The 24,415-nt window shown below is 39.1% G+C and overlaps 1 protein-coding gene across 1 annotated transcript; it reads right to left on the reverse strand.

The window, feature by feature from the left end:
* Positions 1–13,385: 13,385 nt before the first annotated feature.
* Positions 13,386–22,196, reverse strand: LOC139730177 (di-N-acetylchitobiase-like). The gene is made up of 7 exons (XM_071641073.1): positions 22,047–22,196; positions 20,644–20,791; positions 18,209–18,411; positions 16,961–17,129; positions 15,688–15,785; positions 14,045–14,179; positions 13,386–13,589 (listed from the first exon to the last, which is right to left on the reverse strand). The coding sequence occupies exons 1-7, from the start codon at positions 22,194–22,196 to the stop codon at positions 13,386–13,388; spliced, it is 1,107 nt and encodes a 368-aa protein (XP_071497174.1).
* Between the last annotated feature and the right edge of the window lie 2,219 nt (positions 22,197–24,415).

The following is a 24,415-nucleotide window of genomic DNA, read 5'->3' on the forward strand; positions in this document are numbered from 1 at the left end:
TGTTTATTTTCATTGTACCACCATCTTGGGATGGTTTTATATGGTCTTTTTAAACAGCAACCATTTTGTCATAATCAGACTGTCCAATAGATGTGAACAAGGAGATATCGATGCGTCTTTGGATGTGAACTATGGTAAACACGCCATATGTCGTAAAGGCTTATGTGGGAGGCACACAAGCTGTTTGCCCCAATTTTAACGCCGAGCCTTTTGTGTTCAAGGACAGAACGGAAGTGTAAACCGCTTTGTCGTTAACGGCATATCGTCTGCTACTTAAAGGGAAGGTAAACCCCAAGAGCAATGTGGATTGAGTGAAAGCAGCAACATTAGTAGAACACATCAGTGAAAGTTTGAGGAAAATCGGACAATCGATGCAAAAGTTATGAATTTTTAAAGTTTTGGTGTTGGAACCGCTGGATGAGGAGACTACTAGAGGATATGACGTATGAGTGGACAACAATACAAAGAAAATATAAAGGAAATTCAACAAAAATTCACTTTTCTAGAATTATGAAAGAGCAATGGACCAACCGCTTTCAGAAAGCAGGGGGAATAATTGCTACCCTTAACGTATGTCAATATCAAGTTGATGGAATTTGTAATTTTCATGAAAAATGGATTTTTGTAGTATTTTCTTTATATTTTCTTGGTATTGTTGTCCACTCATACGTCATAACCTCTAGTAGTCTCCTCATCCAGCGGTTCCAACACCAAAACTTTAAAAATTCATAACTTTTGCATCGATTGTCCGATTTTCTTCAAACTTTCACTGATGTGTTCTACTAATGTTGCTGCTTTCACTCAATCCACATTGCTCTTGGGGTTTATCTTCCCTTTAAGTACAGAATATGCGGCAAATGGAATCGAATTCGTACAATGACATTACATCGTTACGAAAATTCGAGCAATGTTATTGGTTTCAATAGCAATGGTTTTTGTGACCTAAACTCTGCAATTTGAATTTGCTTATTTTGGACATGACTAATGTTACTGGAATTTTATGTGTAAATTCACAGAATCATCATGAATTTTGCGAAAATGTCTGAATGTTCACGGAGAGATTGTTCTTTGAGGAAAAAATGGTATTTCAAACGCTTCGTTGTCTTTAATTCTTGCATGAAATACAGGTAGTGTGTTGCAATTCTCGTGAGTTGTAGACCACTATTTATCCATATTCATGATAGCGGCATAAAGAACGCATAGTTTTTACCACCGTGCTGGTTTTTTTTTTTCCGTTCGGAATACTTCGTTGATTATGAATGAAAAGATAAATACTTGGATATAATGAATGGTGCCATAGCAATGGCTTCGTAAAAGACAGCAACTAAGTGCGTTTTCCTCATTTTTTTGAATGATAACATTGTTTGTGATATGATAATTCATGAGTGGAAATCAAGGGAAAGCCTGTGTGGTTGAATAAGTGAAATCCCACGAAACTATTTTGTTTAGCTGTTTATTGAGGTGACAAGTTTTGTAACATTATGTGTGAATGATCTCCAATTACTTATTTTCAAAATGAATTTGCAACTGTTCTAATGAATACGACTGTACAAACAAAAAGTGCAGTTTGCACATAAATGAAAAGAAAAGAAAATTCAAAACCCTTCCCTCTGGAATATCGACGCAATGTATTGGAGTTATTGCATCTTATATGCAAAACAGAATACTGCGGGCTCTACATTTGGATTGTGCAAGAAATATCTTTTTTTCTACAATCATGTCACAAACCGACGCAGACCAGGTGTTGCGCTCCCAAACAATGGCAATCATCCTGTTGTGAATTTTTCTACGCCTTCGCCCTTCACCATGGGCATTCAGAAATCTTTCAAACAATCACACGTGACCTTGCATATTGATTTTTCTCGCTCAGGACAAAACAAACGCAAACACTCCCTAAAAGGAGAACAGTAAAAAAAGATAAACCATTTGAACACTCCCTTGGACTGTGCAATCTTGCAGATTTCATTGCATTTTACAACGTCAGAGGTATTATGTGGAGACTCTTTTGATCGTCGTGTACACGATTACAAGTTCGTGAAATAGCATCACTTTTTACATCCTTATTTGATTCCTATAGGATTTGCCCAACTTGAGGAGACCGTAGATACGGTAAGTTGTGAAAAAAAAGCATTATGATGTCCCTCTTTAGAGGTTTTGATGTTGCAATTATTTCGTTTCACCCTACGCTGTACTCTCAAATCTCTACCCAATCCCTATGATGGGGGTAGGGTCTATATAGTTTATTCTTCCCAAGGTAATTGCATGTATTTTCAGAAGAAAAAAAAAGCCGATTGTGAAGATCAGGGGAAAAAATTAGAGCGGTCAAGTTCCCAGCTTTTTTATGTTGCTTTGTTGTAGAGCATTTTCCATGTCAGCAGCTCATAAAAGATATGTCACTACTTGAAGCATACAGCTTAATATTAGGAATGGATGAAGTTACAAGAAGGACTAAAAATACTCCCAAAGTGAAATCTGCCGGCAACAAAGCTGACTTGAGGAATTTGCCCCTAAAATAGATTGAGTTTGGTCATTTTTGGCGGCGATCTGGTGGCTCTGGGCCACTAATGTCGAGCCTTGTTATAGTGCACGTCACCATAAATGACGTCACGGTATTAAATCACATTTTTTTTTCTTCTCCATCGAAATATTGTTTTCAATATTACTCTCAGTTCATATCAGTTCCATTCATTTTACATCCAACATCTTACAAAGAGTACAACAAAATTACAAAGCATGTAATACACCATCACACTGTTCGTTCAGTTTGAAAAAGAAAATTCATAACACATATAGGCCTACACGAAATGCTTTCAACATTATGAACATAACAACAATGATATGATTGGTCTTGTGACGCAGAGTACTACCAGACCAATCATTGAACATGATTGTATTTATGAGAGATCTCTCTCTCTCTCTCTCTCTCTCTCTCTCTATATATATATATATATATATATATATATATATATATATATATATATATATATATACAATACAGTAGCAAAGTGTTTGCTAACTTCTGTTTTGAAAATATCACCAATGAACAGATCTGGCTAGAAGACCAACCGCGTTTTGTATGACATACTTTCTCGACAGGTATTGGCAAAGCTGATTCTGATTCTCTATCCATAGCTAGATTTCAGTCGCAGAGTGCTCTCCTTTTGTGTTCAACTGCGACATCACAGCTTTATGTAAGGGCGGAGTGATTACACGTATTTTGTATTTTGCTATCACAGATCGCGGAAGCGAAATTCCCACGCATTTATCCGTTTATATTTCAAATTCAATTCATTTCTTTTATATTTTGATTCCATCCAACAATTAAAAGGTAATACATCATACAAAGTATACATTGTAAAATTATATCGTACAAATACAAGTCATAGAATATGATACAAATATTCGTTGAATACGAGCAATGACGAGAAACAATGCAAACATTCATATGTTGATTAAAAAAAGTAAACAGCGATGGAAAAGCTGAACTTGTAAAACGTAGATCACTTGGGGAAAAAAACAGTGTGGCGGTAATGTAGGCTATACAGTATGTCCCCCCCCCCCCCCAAAGAAAAAAAAATACAATCAAATTTTCGCATTGATAACACACAATATATAATTAAACTGTCGAAATGCTACTTCAGGGTCTTAAAATGTAACATCTTAGCTCTATTTTGCAGAAAACCCATTCAATTTGGTTAAGCAGTCACAGAGAAATATGGAAAGTTGTAAAGCATGTCACGAGTATGATTCTGCGACGTGTAGCACTTCGATGCTTTTGTGTGTGAATACAATAGACAGAACTTGGAGGAAAGAGATTCTTGATATCCTTTACAAAATTCCTCATTTCTCTTTGACCACTGAAGCAAATCGAATGGGGTTTTCTGTACGATGTGGGCAATGAGTTATAGTTTCATACCCTCAATTTGTATTTCGATTGATTCACGACTTTTAAAGATATTATTGGGGAGGGCCCCGTTGTAATTTTTTTTTTTGGGGGGGGGACATAATTATGGTATATCAAAAATGCATGTATGTACACTGAGTGCATCGATAACAGATAAGTATAAAAGCATATTGTTATCATTACTTTTTAGAGTACAGCGGAATCATAAACCTAGAATGACGTACATGATTTTACACTATTTTCACAGGACTTGGTGACAGAAGCCGTACAGGATGGCGTGGCTGAAAGCCCTATGGCTTCTCGCCTTTTGTATCCTTGATCCGGCATTGGCAGGTAAATATATGAAAAGATGATATACATGTACTTACGTATTCAGTAGGGGCCCTGTATAGCACAGTACATAAAACTCTTGAATTTCACTTGTGGGTCCCGAGTTCGATTCGGCGTCAAGTGCTATACGTCCTTCTGCAAGATACTTTGACCCACTATGTCCCCTCGACCCATCTGGCCCCCATTTCATTAAAACAAACCCAAAAGTTGATTATATGACAGCAACTCTCGCTGGAATGGCAATTGTCGTGATAACGACAAGAGAATTCAACTTCCTGATTGGCTGTTGCTATGGGAAGTTGCCATTCCAACATGATTTGCTATCTTAGCACCTTTTTATGAAATGGGGCCCATGCAAATATACGAACGGGTCACATTGTGGGCACCTGGAAACGCCAGGGTTATTATCCCCACATAAGGGCCCTCTCTAATGGCAACAATGAAGAGGTTACCCATGCTGAAGAAGAGAAGAAGATCATAAATTATTGTTTCTTATTGTTTCTCAAGTACTTTTATGTTCAAACAGAAAATTGATGTACTACCACAATAGTGACATTCCCATGAGCGGAAACGGCGTAGACAGGACCCTCAAAATGCATGCAACAACGTATTTGCAAATTGTGTATGTTCAGGCATAATGCGTTTAAGGCAAATGCACCCTTTATCACATCTTTATACACCTTTCAACCAATGTGTTTCCACAATCCTATAAAACAAAGTACAAAGAAGATACATTGAAAGAAATATTCCTTTCATGTTTAAGTTTACTTGAACATGGAGTGCAGTTTCCCATTACGATTTCCTAGCGGAGTAGAGTGATGTTTAATCTAGACACCTATTGATATATAATAATACATAATAATGATAATAATAATAATAATAATAATGATAATAACAATAATAACAATAATAATAATAATAATAATAATAACAATAATAATAATAATAATAATAATAATAATGTATAATAATGATAATAATGATATATAATAATAATAATGATACGGTCTTATTTACCCAGGGTAGCCTCTTCAGTGTTGCCACTGCTCTACCAGAGGGCCCTGCTATTATCATTACCCCAGCGTTGCCAGGTACCCATTTATACACCTGGGTCGAGAGGGACATAGTGGGTACAAACATCTTGTCCAAGGACGTAAGCACTGGGCGGGATTCGAACTCGGGTCCTCCGAACGGGAGTCGGGAGTCTTATCCATTATGCCACAGCGCCCCCATTGATATGATTAACGAAACAGTTTGGAGCGCACCTTCCCCTTGACAGAGCATAGCGTGCATGTTTCCTTGCAGTGTCTTTTGTCAATGATACTAAAGTAAGATGGAAACGTGCAAGTTATTCTAAGTCCAAGGAAAGGTGGATTCTCCTTTCTCTTGTTGACCATAATATAACTTTGGCAATGGTTGACAGATGAAGTCATTGGAAGAATCATAGTTTGGAAGGATTTTTGTTGGCTTATCCAAGTATATCCAAGCATATTCAAAATATGATAAATAAGTTACACTTTAGATATTCTTTTTGAAACATGACTGATGACCAGGGTATTATGAATCAATACAGGTCAACATGCAGTTGCATTACACAAGAGCTCTGAGGCAAAATGAATGGTTGTCTATCAAAGACCTTGGATTTATACTTTGTAGGCTCTAATTTATTCATTGCTTCGAGCGATGAGAACAAAAAGGAGCAAAGAAGCAAAAACAAGTCAACAACGCCTGTATTCTGAAACTCCAACTGCGATGGGTAGCCATGCACTCTATGACAAAATGTATTTCAACTTGCATTCAACGGAATACGCTGCAACATTGGAATATTACCGTCTGCCGCTTGTTTCTTTTTTTTAAAATTTTCTCATTGCAGGTTCTAGCTATCACAATGAATATGCGTGTCAGGGTAAGACTATGGTTATTGACTGCAAAACACGATACATAAAAGTAGTAGGCGCTATCTACGGAAAGATCAAACCTGAATTGTGTGGAGATCCGCAAGAGTCGGTGGCCTGGTAGACACCAGGCCACGTCAAAGTAAGATCTCATGTTTGGGGTGTGTCATAGCATATGTTTGTTTATACACTGTCTATTTGTAATGTGGTATATATATATATATATATATATATATATATATATATATAATTATTTTCCCGTTAGAAAATAGTGTTACTTTATATAGTAGTTTAGAGGTCATTGGCTGCGTTTATCAACTTTCCCCTGTTTAAACGGCTTTCAAAAGACGTTTCCAAAGCCCTTTAAAAACGGCTTCCAAAATAGTTGCGTTTATCAACTCTTCGCGAACACGATAACTGGCGTGTCACTGCACAGCTGCATTGCGCAATTCGACCCTATCGAGGAGAAGAGGTCATATAAGGCGTGCATTGTTCACTGCAGTACAATACTACAAAGCCGTTTCAAAACAGCTTTGCGTTTATCAACTTCAAAAGGCTTTTACAAACCGGTTTCTGAAAACCTGTTTAGGAAGCCTGTTTGGAAAGCCACAAATTTGCGACTTCGAAAAGGCTCTCCGAAAGGGCTTTCAAAACAGTTTTGCGTTTATCAACTCGTTAAAATTCCTTGAAAGCTGTTTGGAAACCTGTTTCTGCCGAGAAAAAGAGTTGATAAACCCACCCACAGACAGATGAAATCACTAGCAGAGTCTTTGTTGGGAAAGATTTGTAGAAGGTGAAGTCGTTTGAAAGGTATGCCTGCACGTTCTAACTTTTGTGTAAAAATGGATCTGATGTGTTCATTCATATATGAGTGAGCACAGTACAGGTAAAGACAAATACTAGTAGTCACTTTTTAAAAGTCATTTTTGGAGGTCTGTAACATATTCCGTTCCTGGTGTATGCTTTATAATATGTAGGCCTACTGTTTTTACACCCTTACATCTATCGTTATACTTTTCACTTTTTTGTTTTTGTTTTTTACTGTTAGGTGTGCACAACTCTCCTAAAATTGCAAAACATCTATTCAGTTCATTACATAATTTGGTATCGGTAGAATATTGTTAGCAACATCTAACTGCAGGCGTTGTGTGAACATTAAGGAGAGTTTTTGTGTAACATGGTTATTCTCCTCAAAACGGTACATTTTTAAAGGAATATTATTGCTGTTTTCATGGATGCATCTTCCTTTCCTGAGTCTTAACAAGTGTATTGATAGCTGATTACGTCATTTTCTATGAGTCATACTAAATCCATCACCTTCGCTGATGATTACGTCCCCTTCAGATCAGGTGAAACAGGTGTACGCTTCGACATTGACCATTTTGTGAAATTTCCCCTGTTAACCTCATTTCACAACTGGACGTGTTATCTACTAGGCTGATATGCACATCATTTTACTTTTTTTCACCTGAGTAAGTGGATGTTCTGTAGGAGAGGACAGGACGGCTTCGGGGCTGAATTTCTCTACCTCCTTTAGAAAAAAAAAAAAGATAATACAAATGGAAGGCGAAGATGCAATTTTTATGTCATTAAAAAAAACCTCTTATAAACTCATACACCATGTACTGTAAAGAGCCAGATATCAAAGAATTTTGATATTAAAAGCAGTCACTTTTTTTTTCTATCATGGCCGTGCAGAGTTTTTTTTTTTTTTTTTGGGGGGGGCAAAAATACTTACAAAGGTCGAAGAGTTAACACGCAAAGACCGTGGTTTTGCATTTCTGGAATTGAAGTGGAAAAATCTGGTGCACAAGTTTGGTGAAATTTGTCGCTTTTTGCACAAACACTCCTACACGCACACACAAATAAAGGTTTTGAAAACTCCAAGGGGTGAGGGAGGGCAACTGATGCAGTAACACCTTAGCAACTCCCCTTTTCCATCACTCATTTCTTCATTGTGCCATTATCGTGACATGCAATCACGCACTCTTTATTAGTTTATAGATGGCGTTCTTTATCCTGTCGGTCTCATGGTCTTTCCTTGCCTAGTGTCAGTCTCGTGAGCTTCGTTTGGGTAGTGTCGGTCTCGTGAGCCTCTTTGGCGTAGTGTCGAACTCTAGGGGCTTTAAAATTTGCCTATAGTATCGAACTGTATCACTCTTGGACCTTATTTACTTGATGTCGAACTCGTGGACTTTGTTCACTTAGTGTCGATCTTGAGAGCTGTATAACTAGTGACCTGTATGACTTGACTCGCGGGCTGCATAACCCGTGGGCTGTATGACTCGTGGATCTCGGTCTCGTGACGTGCATTCGTTGAAAGCCGCCATGGCAACTCATTGGCAGTGACAGACAGTTCTGAATGATTTTACGTTCGCATTAAATCTTTAATGCGGGCATGTTAGAGGTCTATCACAAGAGCTGTATTTTATAGGCCTATCCCAAATTGATATCTAGCTCGAACTTTCATTTCATCTAGAACTCGATGTCATGTAGGCCCACATCCACATTGGATATAATAAAATTGGTCGTGGTGCTTGTTTTAAGGAGTATTGTCACGCATTTTGGTTCAGATATTTGATGTAACATTATGTATGTAGCATTGCATGTTTTTCATTGCCTTCATGATTATTGTACAAGTCTATGTGAAGGATGTCTCGCCAACACTATTGCAAATTACAAGTTTAGCTAGCCCAATCTCAATTGCTTTGCCATCAGCGGAGTTCTCTCTTTGCCCATCTTCTTTGTTCTTCTGACCTATTCTATACGCTCACCACTTTGACCTTGTGCTCACTAACCTTGTTCTTCTGACCTTCACATGTCATTCTGTCCTTCCCTCGCTTTGACCTTGCTCTCACTTCAGTACTTTCGCTTTGTCCCTTCTCACTTTGACTTTGCTTTGTCTTTCAGAACTCTTGCCTTACTCTCCTACCTTCAACTTTGTCTTGACTTTCAGAGTCCTTGCCGTTATCCTTCGCCCTTGCCTCTCACTGTCCTTCAGCCTTTTCAGCCTGCTCCCTACATCCTTAACTCTCACTGTCCTTCAGCCTTTTCAGCTTGCTCCCTTTGCCCTTGACTCTCACTGCCCTTCAGCCCTCTGTGCTTGCTTCTTATCTTGACTTTCTCCTGTCCTTGTATCCTCTCCTTGCCTATGACTTTGAGCTCCTCATCTATGTGCTCAAAGACGTCCTTCTCCTTTATACTCCGGCTGCAGCGCGATAAACGTCTTTCTCGTGACCTTCATGACTGGTCCTCTATATCTCCCTCGAACAAGAAGAGCTTGTTCGAAAGCGATATATAAGACAGACTTTATGCTTATCTAAAGTGCACTTACTTGCTTGGGAGATGGAGTGAAGAGTGTGTCAGCTATGAGTGAAACCCGTGTTTAAACACAGAGAGAGAGAGAGAGAGGGGGGGGGGGGAGAGAGAGAGAGAGACCAAACAATCATGCCTTTTCAACGAAAAATGCGGTGGCTTCATGGTCGTCACCCCAAACCACGCGCACATTCCTCAAAATATGACTCAGATGTTCATCTCACAGTCCTCTGTGTGCGTGGCGAGACGTTTGCCAGTCCACACAATCGAGAGCCTTTGTTTCATCGGTTTTCACGGACAGAAGAACGTTGGTACTGTTTAGTGTACAGTTACCCAAAGCCACTCTCTTCCTCTCTCTCTTTTATTAATATAGCAAAATCTCTCTATAATATTCTCTCTATCTATCCATATATATATATATATATATATATATATATATATATATGATATCACTAAATTTCGATCTATATCTACATCCATGTGTTGTCATTACTATATATAGCCCGACCAGACGCTGTTTGTATACCCTGTGCGAATACAACAACAGCGACTGGGCTGTGTATAGTTATGTCATTACCAGAATTGATGGTCAAGTAATGGGGAAGTGTCAGTTTTCTTCGAAAAGAAAAAAGAGACAGTCTTCAGGTCACCGCAAACGTTGATTCATCCCACTGATTATACGATGAGCTCCGTTTGTCTTTTTGTAATTACAAACAATGTAGGATGAAGTACACTGGCGCTTGTACACATGCACAAACAGTTAAGGTAGTGCCTAAAGAGCTAAAGATGATAGTAACATAGTTTCATATTACAGCTATTAAAATATGGTTAATTATTATTTGATTATCATTCATCTGGGGTCGGGAAACGTACGTTAGGCCCTAAAATACATTCACGACTTACCCTCGATCGATGTCAACCTTTCCTTGCTTGGATGAAATTGGTAAACTGCACACAACTGCACAATGAACCTGACGTGGTTTCAGCTCTGCAGCATCTGTCGATGTACAACCAAAGAACGTCGTCTTACATGTAACGGTATTGAAGTGCACTGTTTCCCCCTGGCCTTTCCTCCGAGAATCGAAAGTGGGAGGAGGACCCGTACATTATAGACGCTGACCGCTTCAGAGAAATGGTCTCATCTCGGTGGCTGTGATGACGCTGAAAGGATGAAGGTCAATAAACTCTAGCCGTCGAAGCTGATTGGTCCAATCTCTGGAACCGGAGGAACAAGTGTGGCACTTACAAATGGTAGTCTATAGGCGCTAGACTTTTCCCCCATTCTCCAACGTCATAATAGCGCGAGTGGGTGTGATCATCAAGGCTAGAGCCGCCGCTCCTTCGTCAAAACTTGGTCAAACATTGTGAGATTCTCCTTTGTTCTTCATCTGGTTGATATAACAAAGGAGGTACATAGTTGTACCTCCTTTGTTGTACTACCTCCTGATACAAACACCAAGGAACTACTAGGCGAGAAAGGATGTGCTCGACTATTACCTACTTGGAAAAACTAGTGCGACGATATCAAGCCAGAATAATGCACCGCTTGACGCAAATGCACGAAAAAAGTTTAAAAGACTATATTAACTGTCAATCATGATTCTGGACAGGACTTTGCATGTTATCTTACGATGTGAAATAAGCGAGCTGTGTTCTCCGAATAAGCTGAGTGGTCAAGCTGATGAAATCCTATATCATAGACAAGACTTCATAAAAGCCCGCTGTGTTCGTGTTAGAAACTAATGATATGTTGTTGTTGTTTTTTTCTCGCATAATGAAAGAGCTTTGAATTCTGATACGAACGTATCCTGTAAGAATTCAGGGGGAATGTGTGTGTTTTATAGATAATATAATAATCATTGACGTACATGCAATTTATGATAACATCACTTTGTACACTTCTCTACATTATTCACTTCGTTTTTCATTAGGAACATCAATTATGAAGCCTTTGGTGCAGCCTCTTATATTTATTCCCCATAAAATGATACTGTACTCGGTCCTCTCGCACATATCACAGCAAAATCGCCTCTACCCAAACTATAAGTGCAAGGAGGAAAACCTTAAGTCTGATTGGTTGCTATGGCAACTGACAGCAGAGGAGGACGAGAAGCAGTTCAAATTTGATTTAATTCTTTTTCTTCCCTAGTATGATACATGGAATCTAGTGAAATCTATTGAAACAACGGGCGTTTATTTGATTGAGTTCGTAGTGCGTCTACCTTCAGATCCATAGGACCTGAGTCTAACTATTATATGGAGCTATACACATAGTATGATAGAAGCTCCATAGTCTATAGAAGCTCCATAGTCTAACTGGGCAATGGTCTGCGTAATCTCCCCGGCCGTTCCTCTCTATAAACCTGTATCATACAGACATGATAAAAGAGGCATAGACTCTGTCCCCCGGATACCCGTGAGTGAGAGCAGGGAGGTCTCACCTCCCCGGAGAGAGACACACATCTCATACAGTATGAGATCCCGTTTTATTCGTTCATCGCAAAGAGCATGGTCCATTACCCATGCAGCGATTATAGGTACAAAATCACAGCCAATTCCATAGAACCCGCGAAAGACCAGCTTTTCTACTACTTCCAGCCTCTTCTTCTTCTTCTTCTTCTTCTTCTTCTTCTTCTTCTTCTTCTTCTTCTTTTTCTTCTTCTTCTTCTTCTTCCTCTTCTTCTTCGTCATTTATTTTGAGGGGACGTCGGGGTTTTGAAATCATAATCAGTGGGGTTGGAACATTCTTGCTGTGAAATCATAGCATGGTGATCAGAATGATGAAGAAATCATAATGAAGTCATGATAATAATAATAATAATATGAAATATTTATTTAGCGCTTAATACAACATGTTTCTAAGCGCTTTACAATGCTAAACAACCAAACATACAAATCAGCTTAGAAAACAAATAATTTACTACAAATGCATACAGGGCCTACATAATCATTAATTTTGCTCTAAAAATAAATGAGTCTTAAGTTTCTTTTTGAAGATGTCAACGGAGGTGGAGGTCTGAATGTGAGTAGGGAGAGTGTTCCAAATGATAACGATGATAACGACGATAACAAGAAAGACGTTTGCACATCAATCTTGCGATCCACAGTACAAGCCACATCAAAACACAATGTATAACACTGATTTTTGTTAAAGGCTCTTCTATTTTTTCTGCACTCTTCCTTTTTTATTCTCTCTCTCTCCCTCTCTCTCTATCTGTTTCTGTCATTGCTGTTAGCTTCAATTTCTTCTCCTTTCCCTTTTTCGTCCTTTTTTTTTTCTCTCTCTCTCCTGCAATGTCGAATTCTCATTAAATCTCTCTGAATATTGCCTCCCCCCCCCCCCCCCCAACAACAACAACAACAAAAAATCAGTTCATTTTGACACAGGAAATGTTTCACCTCAGAAATAGAGAAACTTCTTTATTTGATTTATTGGTAGATTCACAAACTCGGATTTTTTGTTGTTGTTATTTGTGAGACGGTAGTCTCGTGAGACTTGAGTCTTCCTTCAAGGACTTCTTAGCCGTGTTTGAGCAGAAAAAAAAAACCCAAAAGGCAAAGCGGTAAACAAAATAATCTTACATAAATCATTATCAATAAGTTGTTCAACAAAAATACAAGTCGTGTAGTATACGCTAAACGAGACATTTTTTTCCCGAGTATGCATGTATAATACATTGTAATAATGTTTGATTCTCAGAAGACAATGTATGGTTGTCATCTTTTTAACGGGCTACTTTTGGGTTTCTTTTTTTAATCATTTATGTTTATTTAGAGAGAGGCTTAAATGGTGGTTCAATTTCAGTGGAAACCGTGAGAATTTGGTTAATAGAGCCTCGTCAGTTAGAGAGTACGCTGGACCATGTAGAATAAGGCAACTAGCGACCATCAAAATGATGAAACTACGCGTATAGGTCATCAGCTGCTCGATATGTCCCCGTTCATAAGCCGTATTTGAATTCGCCGATTGCATCCCACATTGCCTTGGTCTCCTTCCTAGCCGTTTCGTCAGTGCTGTAATCAAGACAATCGGCGTTGAACGCACCCACGCCATAAAGTTCCTTGTCCTTCGCCAGCTGGTACCTAAGTTTAAGACTAGAAGGGTCGTCGTACCATATCTGATGCGTCAGGTTGGTATCAGAATCCTGTATTAATTTGGAAACGAAGATGGGGAGTCGTAGATGGAATGACACATAACATAAGTCAAAGTCGTATATGATAAGATCTACATGCAGTTGAATCTGATATGTTTAATAACTATAATGATATAACAATAATGTGGTATTCTTTATCCAGGATTTCCACTTCATGCAGTGTTCCTACTGTTCTACCAGATTATGAACCTGCCATTTTTAATACCATAGCCTATACAATGTACCAAATGTAATATAGCATTGTCAGGTACCCATTCATACACCTGGGTCGAGAGGGACATCTTGTCTAAGGATGTACACCCTAGACACTAGACTGGATTCGAACTCGACGGGGTCTCCGATTGAAAGTCATTAATTGTGTCTTACTCATTGTATGCCACACAACAGAACCAGTTCATTTAGAAGCAAATGAATGAATAATTGAATGAATTTTAAAAAAATATTACCTTGTAGTTAAAGTACGGTGATTTATCAGCATCGCTCCACAGTCGTCCACTCGATGAGTTGTGCGCGAGGAGTTTCATCAGTGGCCCGTAAGATATTTCTTCTGATTTTAGAATCGTTCTGTAGCATTCGTTGCTCTACATTTAAGAAAGAGAGAGAAAGACAGAGAGAGAGAGAGAGAGAGAGAGAGATAGATTAGGGTACAGAGACAGCGGGGTGGGGTGGGATGTAGGAGAGAATAAAATAACATTAGAACAATGATTGTAAATCCCAACCACAGCCTTTCCACGTCGAGTCCTTACGAAATCATTATTCTCAATAGCACGACATGACACACACACACACACACAAGTGTTTTCTGAAAAGTTATTGTGCTACAATAAAGTGGAAATATCAATTTCCCTGAACTAACAAACTCATTCTTCCAGATGTAATTTCCCATTTCAGAACCAAACTGAAAAATCAAAGCCCATATAAAGTACAATAAATTTGTGCTACCACTCTCGTCAGCCCTGAGCTACCCTTCCTAGCGGAGGTCTTCGGGGCCTCCATCCATTTCAAGCTTAATCGCTTATGATGGTGGTCTCCTGCATTCAATGATCTCTGTTGTTTACTGAAAAAATACTGTATATCTTATTTTATGTTTCTGTGTATCTACATTGCTCAATGCAGTCACCTATGTGTATCTATTTACTGTTATCGATTTATTTCACTGCACCTGTTAATTCTTTGTTCTTTGTACTTTTTGAAGTTTGTATTCAAATTGCATCTGATTGAATGCAGAAATAAAAACAAACAAACAAATAACTACTACAGTTGTACAAGGTACAAGGTACAAGGTAGGAGATCGAATGACATCTACATTATGTGGCTTGAGTGAATGCAGCAATATTTATTGTTAGACAAAATCAGTGGATTAAAGGGTGTGTACAGTTCTGGTCGAGGTGAGGATTTAGCTTTTAACGTTTTGCGAGATATTCAGAAATCACTCTATGAGATGTCAAAGAGCATGCAGTTCTAAGGGGTATCAAAAGTTTATTCGATGAAAATCAGTTTGAAATGGCTGAGATATCCAAAAACATGGTGAAACAAAGAGATCCTAATAAAGTTGTGGCATGTCACCTTTTATTATTAGCACTTTTTGGGATATCTCAGCCATTTGAAAACCAATTTTCATCAAATAAACGTTGAATCCTTCTTAAAATTACATGATCTTTCATATTATTCACTATCTCACTTAGGAATATTCAAAACATGAATCCCCACCTCAGCCAGTACTGTACAGTCCCTTTAAGTTTGATGAAAATGGGGGAAATCCGTTCAAAACTTGAATGTTTATAGTATCGGTGCCACCACTACTTGCTGAAGTGAGTAGAAGACTTCCACAGTTAAGGTTAGCGACGTCATGCATGGACAACAATGTGAAAAAATAAAGAGAATTGATATGATATTGTACTATTGTGACATCACGATTTGGTGTAGAGTTCCCAGCTACAAAGGGCGGTATATCGAATTAACCACGGTCTCGATGTTTTATGAACGATTTTTTTCAAATTTTCCTCGAAATTTCACCGAGTGTTTCACTGATTCTTTCTTCATACAGTGAACCTCGTTCGAGGTAACTTGCGCTTCAAGATGGACCTACCGGCGTCAGTTTGTTGCAAATGAAGTCATAGCCATACCAAGGCACCCCGAGGACCAGTTTGGATGCAGGAATCCCCTGTCTTAGGAAATCATCAACACCTGTGTGTAGAACCAATAATACGCCTTCATAGAGTAGAATTTTCTCCTTTTTTTCTTACTGACGTTAAACCCTAGTCTGATTCTCGACAATCTGCCAACTTAAGTCCCTTCCACAAAATGCTCCCTCCGCGGCGACAAAATCGCCACCCTCGACGGAGTCGCAGGCTTTAGCCAGGGAGGACGAGTCTATTCCCACCTAACTGCTTTAGCCCATGATTAAAAGACAAAGGCATGGACTTGTGCCGCGGGCTGCAATCCATCTCAACCTGCTACTAACTTCTATCGTCGTTAGAGGGCGTTAACATTCTGGGAAACAAATTAGTCATGTTAGTACGGGCAGATGATCTGGAAGTCAGACTAAGGATACCCAGGCCTGTTTGGAATAAGTTGGGAAATGGAAATTGGATGGGTGGGATAGAAATATCACCTGAAATTAGCAAGAAGTTACGGTATTGTAAAAACAAGACAAAGGAGAAAAGACAAAAGAAAAAAAAACCGTGGAAGTGGGAAAGTAAAATGTACAATTAGAATGGAAACTACTATCGGAAGAATATATGAAAAGCACTATACAGTGGGAATTTCCTTTTGTTTTTTGTTTTTATGTTTTTGGACGTAAAAGACTGCTCAACCAGATATAAGTTTTATAAATTTAGTTTGTTTGTTTATATCCAATCTTCGTCGAAGCTGTTTTACCGCTTATGTTTGATTGTTTGTCTGTTTATTTACATCAACATTTTATTTATTTGTACTATGTTCTTTAGTTAAAGGCATTATTTACCATTTGCAGATGAAACAAAAACCCAGCATTAGTGCTTCAAAATGGTTCTAAAATGTGAGTTAGGGATAGAAACAACCAGTGTAAAAATTTGAACCAGTGTAGTCGATGTCAAGTATTTTAGATATACAAACTGTTCACAATAGTTATAATAAATCTGATTCAAGGCTAAACCATCTACAGTTATGGTTTATTGAGAAAAATAGTTATATCTCCTTATATTTTAGGCTTAACTGCAAAAAAATAAATATATATATATATATACGGTAGGATGCTTTGTGATACACCTGACCTACACATATTATGCATCAAAATGTAATTTTATCTTGAACATCTTTTAAATCACTGCTCCAAAAGGTGAATAGGACCTTTAATTAGCTAGACGAGAAAACCTGCCTACCAGATGTTGTTGTGTGAAGTGGGGCGTTCGCATTGGCTACAGGGCTAAACTGATTGACCTCATCGTACGCCATGATGAAGATAAAATCCACGATCTCGGCGATTTTGACGTAGTCGTAACAGCGACCGAAAAGCGTGCAGTTTGCCGTGTACGCCGAGTCCAGCGACACCTATACATTGGGGAACATACATAGTTTGATATACAGTGCACTGAACGGTCTCCCGTTATAACGATCACGGTTATAACGAAATTCCGGTTACAACGAAGAATAATCATCCAGGCCGCAACATTATCCACTCTATGTATTTTACTGTTTAATTTCTATGGTTATATTTAACGAAACTTCGATAGAACGAAAGAAAACGGCCGGTACCGAGGACTTCGTTCACGGGTCGATCCACTGTACAATGCCTTTTCCTTCAAAGTCAACATTATCCTTTACACGTATCAGAAAAAGCGTGATTATAAGTCCATGCACATCCATACAGGTTCAGAGAGATGGAGAGAGAGAGAGAGAGAAGTCGTTTAGTGAAATCAGTTTTGTACATGAGCATATAGGGCGCCTTTGAATGTGTACTCAGATAAATGGCGTTATATAAATGTTCCTTCATCATCGTCCGATCTCTTTGCATGAATGATCTCATACATTGCTACACGCTCATTTATTTATTATGATGACATGATTGTCACTCTCATTGCTGTCATTAGTATAAACAATAGTGTATTAAGCCCGCCGCATACTATACGACTCGCGACTATGCGACTGAGATACTTTTGGATCTGAAATAAAGAAGCGTGTTTATTTTGAGACTTCAGTGATTTATTTAGGATTCAAAGTATGTCAGTCGTATAGTCGTGAGTCGTATAGTGTGCAGCGGGCTTAACCTGTCATCATCACAACCTTGATATCAGGGCAGTATTATTGATTTTTTTTTTTTTTGGGGGGGGGGGCGGGATAATAGCAATTGGAATTCTTTGACTATACATACGATTGTTATTTTCCTAGCACTGAACTTCAGTATGATCAAATTCCTGAAAACAAAAGTTTGAAAATATGAGAAAAGATTTCGTATGTTATTCGAACAATTTTTATAAGGATCGCACGTCTCTTAATTAGTACAGAATTTTCAAATGACATCCCTTTCCAGCAAAGTTACTAGATAACAAAACCCAATACATAAACAAATGAACCAAAATTATGTGTGCCCCTTGTTGGAAACCATATCACGGGATAGGCCTATTGTATACCTTTGAATAAGGCAGGGCTTTGCGGAAGGCGGCTGCGGTGCGGTTCACCACGTCTGTCAAAAAGTGAGCCCTGGACGCCGGTAGAGGCGTCTCGTAGTCGATGTTGAAGCCGTCGGTGAAGTTGGCCACTGCATAGCGCACGTTCTCCTCAATCCACAAGTTGCTGGCAGTCTCGTTGAAAAGCGTGGCGGGGGAGAAACTTCCTGTACACCATGCAAAAATGTCAAAGAATGTCCGTTAAACATAGAGTTGCCTGCCGCACGCGTGATGACGTCACGTCAGACGCTCCGCGCAAGCATTGCGCTTATGGCAAGATAAATGTTCCATAAATCGAATACTTGGTTAATAGACTGATAAACTTTAACAATTTATCGCACCGATTTATGGACGTTTGGCTTGACATAATTATGAATTCTCAATCAATGACATCTTACTCATCACTTCTTATTCTCACTCTCACTCATCGTCTCTTGATGGCTGTCTTATACTGCTGTGACATCAGAACTTGTTGCAGTCTTCTTGTCCAGCCTTGGTGGTACCGAAATTTAAAAACTGTAAAACGTTTGGACGGATTGTATAGGGTATTCTTATACTTCACTGATGTGTTCTACCAACGTTATTTTTGCAAGTTCCCTTAATCCACATAATCATTCCGGTGAAATTTCCCCTTGATATTTTGAAGTAACGATATGATATTGACATTAGATAGTTGTCAATATCCTGGGTTAAGTAAATATCCCATTTACCTAAACATAATTTTCAACGAAATTTCATTTAGACATAAACTATTATCAAAGAGAAATTATTGTGCCCATCGCAAAGAACGTTTTGTTGTCTTACAACAATCTAGCAATCATGACGCAAATCTCTCGTTTGAAGAGGCTACACCCCAGTAAATAATGCCAGTGCATATCTTGGCAATCAATGACTTAAAGTCAAAGATATAAAACACCTGTTTCTTGACCCTGGCCTAATCTAAGCATCAGTCATCGCCACAGCGCCACAGGAGGGGGGGGGGGGGCACCGCGAGAGGAGGAGATTGTTTTTGTTTTGGCATGGGCCATGTAGCTCCATGGTGCGTGTGTGTGTGTGTACGTGTGTGTGTGTGAGTGTAGACATTCAGCGTATGCAGACAGAGCATGCCTGTACTGTAGTGACCGGAACTATTGTCATTCCATTTTGCTCTCCCCTTCTCCCTCCCCCATCTCTCCCCCCTCTCCCTCCCTCTCTCCCCCTCGCTCCCCCCCCCCCCCCCTCTCTCTCTCTCTCTCTCTCCCTCTCTCTCTCTTTCTCAATGATCCAGTCAGCAGGCTGATTGTAACCAGGGAGGTAGTCTCACCTCCCCGTTGTAACTCACTGCCAAATAGCACATTGTCAGCACCGGCAAACTGGCAATGCTCTCCTTCTTATTCCTGTATTTTCGTTATTTACGGGTCGATTTTTTTCGTTCGAAATGTAAAATGGATGACCATAGAATTTCTCAATAGAATATAAAATTGAAAACTTTAGAAAGGATAGAGAAAATTGAGTTCACTTTGAATGGTCTGCCACAGGCAGATATCCTTATCATGCTCTTACGTAATACGACAGCTGCTTTCTCAATGATCCAGTCAGCAGGCTGATTGTAACCAGGGAGGTAGTCTCACCTCCCCGTTGTAACTCACTGCCAAATAGCACATTGTCAGCACCGGCAAACTAGCAATGCTCTCCTTCTTATTCCTGTATTTTCGTTATTTACGGGTCAATTTTTTTCGTTCGAAATGTAAAATGGATGACCATAGAATTTCTCAATAGAATATAAAATTGAAAACTTTAGAAAGGATAGAGAAAATTGAGTTCACTTTGAATGGTCTGCCACAGGCAGATATCCTTATCATGCTCTTACGTAATACGACAGCTGCTGGAGTCATCAAACCCTGGCTTGGCCTCCAGGTTTGTCACGCCTGAGCAGAAAGTTTATTTGCAATGGACAAGTCCTTCGACTCCCAACTCCCAAACGACAAATATACGCACCCCACTTTGGGTATGCCCCAGTTGGGGACTCGCCTCAAACGAGGGATTGACGGCATGGGTGACTTTCTGGGCGAAGGATTGTAGGAAGACGCTTTCTAACTTGCAAACCAAAAACAAGTTTCTTTCTTTGTTTTTTTTTTTATTATCTTTTTTTGGACAAACCAATGGGAGTGTTTCTAGTTGAAGATTTCACTTCCGGTGAAATGCAATCAAGGCTGCCATCAGTATATAACTCTTCGGCAGAAACACTTAATGTTAACGTTGGTGCTCCCATCCGCGTAAGTCAGACTTTGATGGAACTGCAGCTTCTAATCTTAGTCTACTCATTATTAAAGTGATCAAGTTCATGATGTGGAGTTGAACTCTGAAGATCGAAGGGAGTTGCCCTCACCAAGCTTTCCACCATCCCTTCTGCTACCTACCGTAGGCAACGATTCGCACCCCTTTTGAGTGGGCGTGGCACATGATTTGTGGATCGAACCCAGCCCCGATGGCCAAGGTGGTAAAATTGTCCCACTCGTAGCTTTTCCAGTTATTGTTTGCTTTGTCCGTCGAAGCGAACATGACAACCTGATGTAAACATAGCAAAGAAATAAAACAAAATGAGACATTTCGTTCCTCGTTTGCATGGAACAGTGATGTTTGTACAACGTGCACATATTATGATACAATAGGTGATGATGCCAGCACGAGCCAAATTTGTCATTCTTATTTTGGTTTGACACATTTCGGGGGGGGGGGGGAATATCTAACATGATTTTGCGGTTTGATAACACAGCAACCACAGCCATCCACTTCCTGTCATGAATATTGTGTTATATACCAATACCAAAACCAATATCAATATCAATACCAATACCATATACCAATGCCATTATACCAATACCAATACCAATACCAATACCAATACCCATACCCATATACCAATACGAATACCAATACGAATACCAATACCAATACCAATACCAATACCAATACCAATACCAATACCAATACCAATACCAATACCAATACCAATACCAATACCTATACCAATACCGATACCGTACCAAATACACAATAATACGATAATTTTCTTAAAAGTATCAATTTTTCCGTTGTTATAAACGTTATGTCATAATCATCATGTGTATGTTAATGATTCCAGTTGTTAAAGCCGCGTTGTATATCTAAACTCCTCACGATAGAGATACAATTATGCATCATTATCATTGTTGTAACGATGGTCACGTGAGCATGATGGAAATTAACCACGGGTATGTCCGTAATAGTTATGTCAACCAAATGTGAGCATTTCACGGTAGTAAAGGCCCGAACTATTTCTGTCCCTCTTAACACATCATGCAGGGGCCGCGAGTGGCCGAATTCATAATCTACTTTATGATAGTTTATTCTATGTAGCAATATTACCTGGGACCATCTTCCTAGTCAATCTCTGCTTATGAAGATGGTTGCCTGTTTTCCAATTATTTTTCTCAAAATCTTCGTTCAAACTGTAACAGTGGCTTTGATGGGACATTGCCCTATAATCCTTACTTCAGACGTGTTTCCTACATGATACATATCGATGTGTATAAATTCGTGTGGTTATGTCGAAACGTATAAGGCTTTGCTATACTGTATTGCCAATGAAATAAAAAAAAATAAAACTGAAGTGAATATAAGCAGATAAAGGATTATACATAAACTGAATTTAGGTATACATGCAGTATAAGCGAGATTTATTTGATGTGCAAACATGCACCAGCGAGACTGACAGTGAAAGCAGCTGTGCTACGACGTATTACACTGCAATGCTTATGGCGAAATTATTGTTTTATTTCACCTCTCGTTTAGGTGTCGTTTTGATGGGATCGCACAAGGAGGAATCCGAGCACGGACATGGGGCTGAAAGAGGATTTCCGTTCGTTGAAGTAGCGCAGAGCCATGACAGAACCATACACAGAAATGTTGTACGTGGGACTGAAGCAGACATGGTCCTTTTTTTAAGTGATCCTCCCCTTGGACATTGGCGTACTTTAGACCGGGTTTCTTTACTGCAGGAAAGTTCAGTAGTATCTGGCATAATAACATTTCAGTGTTTGCAATAGCAATTTTTACGATAAGGCTTGTTCTGCTTGTAAGAAAGATTTGACAGAGGGCGTCCCATCTCCTTCCGTACCAGTGCCGTATACGGCACTGTTCCGTAGGGGTTGAAGACAGGCTGCGTCATTTTATTTTTAGCCATGACTCTTTGGTTGATGGGCAATTAACAGCAAGACGCGAAACAAAAACTACTAAAGATTGTACCTTCCATTTTCATTATAATTCCCTACCTCTCATTTCCCTAATAGATATGTTTACGTATACAAGGCCTATTCACTGAACAAAATGATAAGTCTGATTATAAATAGAATCATCTTCATTCTGATTAATTTGCCTGCATAATGTTTGCGACCAAAGTTGCTAAATCACACAAATAATCACACAAAAATAACTACTATAAAGAAAGTTGGGACATACTTCATAATCACTCTTATCTCATGTTAAGTACCTGTAACAAGTATCATTGGAGAGGTTCTATTTCGTTCTATCCGATTACGTAATAACATTATTATTTTGTAATGTTTCAAAATGTCGCTTTACCCCCTTCACTATATCAAATATCTGCAATTGTTGAAAATGGGAGATGATGCAAAATTCATCTCACTTCGGACACAAGAGAAAACAAAAATAAGTAGAGAATAATAGTATATATCCAAAGTGCAAATATCAATCGCAAAGAGCAGGTGCGTCAGCTCCCAGTAAAGTGGTCGGTTCCACATTTCACTTCCTAGAGTGGAATCAATGCATGGAAGACCAGGGCCCTGTTGCATAAAACCCTTACCGCTGGACTTACCGCTCCTTTCTAGCGGTATAAAGTCTTCAAATTAGCGGTAAATTTTATAATCCTTGATGCTGATTGGCTGTGATGCCTAATTTTGACGGTAGTTACCATTGAAATTCAACGGTAAGTTTTATGCAACGGGCCCCAGCCAGTGCATGCGAATAAGGGCAATTCAGCCAGCAAGAAATTGCACTTTTTGAAAGAAATTTCCTTTAAAAAAAAAGGACTATACAATAGGTCCCTCAGGAGAGAAATGAATGACGACAGCGTGTTCATTTTGTCAAACATTTTCAAAGTAGGGTTATTTTGCTCCAATCTACCGCATTGCTTTCATTTCAATCAAGAGAAGTCAACATGTGCACTGTGTTGACTATTGTGCACTATGTTGACTACTGTGTTTCTAGTCTGTTAACAGATCACGATCTGTTAACAGACTATAGAAATACAACTTAACTTCGAATCTATAATCGGCATTATGATATTACTGTGGACCCCGGGACAAACCATGTCTGTTTGTCATCTTTATTTTCAAACTCGAAATGCAATAATTGTGTTTGAACTACATCACAGAATCAATGCGCAACATTCTTCCATTGGCAAGGTTCATGCATGTAATGTTGAAAAAACACACACCAATCACAATTTGATCAAAATCATAGGCTTTTCTTATAAACACCTACCTTTGTAGGTGGCTAAACCTCGTAGACATTAAGCCCTGCTGTTCAGTCAAAGGGCAAACATTGCCGTGAAGAAAATTATCATTATTTCATCATAGTTCGTGTAAACAGATAAGCTTTCATCATGAAGGTCGGGCAAACTTTTACGAGTGTGTTGCTTGAAGGTTTGCATGGTTAAGTATTTAAAAAAAGAAATGGGGAGGGAGAGAGGTTTAACACCATGTTTACGTAGTCCTTGCAAGGACCTTTGCTTGCCTAGAAAGAGGAGAGAAGCGGCTATAGGAGAGAGTGTATAAAAGGCGGAAGTGACGATTCTCCAGTCTCCATGGTGCAAATTCAATTTCCAGCTTACCGCTGCCCCACCATCTTCACTTTTTGCTTTTAATTTTACACTCTCTCGACTTTATGTCTCTTCCCTTCATCATACCTCAACTCTCCGCTTTATGAGGCTCTTCTTTTGCCAAGCAACTGTCCCTAAAAGGACTACACACCGATAGTGCTACCGAAAACCTCTCTTCCTCGAGACTTCACGAGATTCCATCATGGTGTTGATTTGATATTGGTGGTGTTAATTTCAGTGGTATAACACCCGTCCAGCTTCAATAGGAGACCACACCAACTGGTGTTACTGTGGTGTAAATGTGTTTACAC

This window comes from Diadema antillarum, unplaced genomic scaffold, assembly GCF_040938485.1.
Source record: "Diadema antillarum isolate AM-2024a unplaced genomic scaffold, OU_Dant_1.0 seq00000297_RagTag, whole genome shotgun sequence".
Lineage (NCBI taxonomy): Eukaryota > Metazoa > Echinodermata > Echinoidea > Diadematoida > Diadematidae > Diadema > Diadema antillarum.

Coding starts and splice junctions, on each gene's coding strand:
- LOC139730177 (XM_071641073.1), bottom strand. CDS start 22,196: ATGTCTGCTTCAGTCCCACGTACAACATTTCTGTGTATGGTTCTGTCA. Junction 20,792..22,046: donor AAACGACACCTAAACGAGAG/GTGAAATAAAAC, acceptor TGTTTACATCAG/GTTGTCATGTTCGCTTCGAC. Junction 18,412..20,643: donor GGTGCGAATCGTTGCCTACG/GTAGGTAGCAGA, acceptor CATGGTGTACAG/GAAGTTTCTCCCCCGCCACG.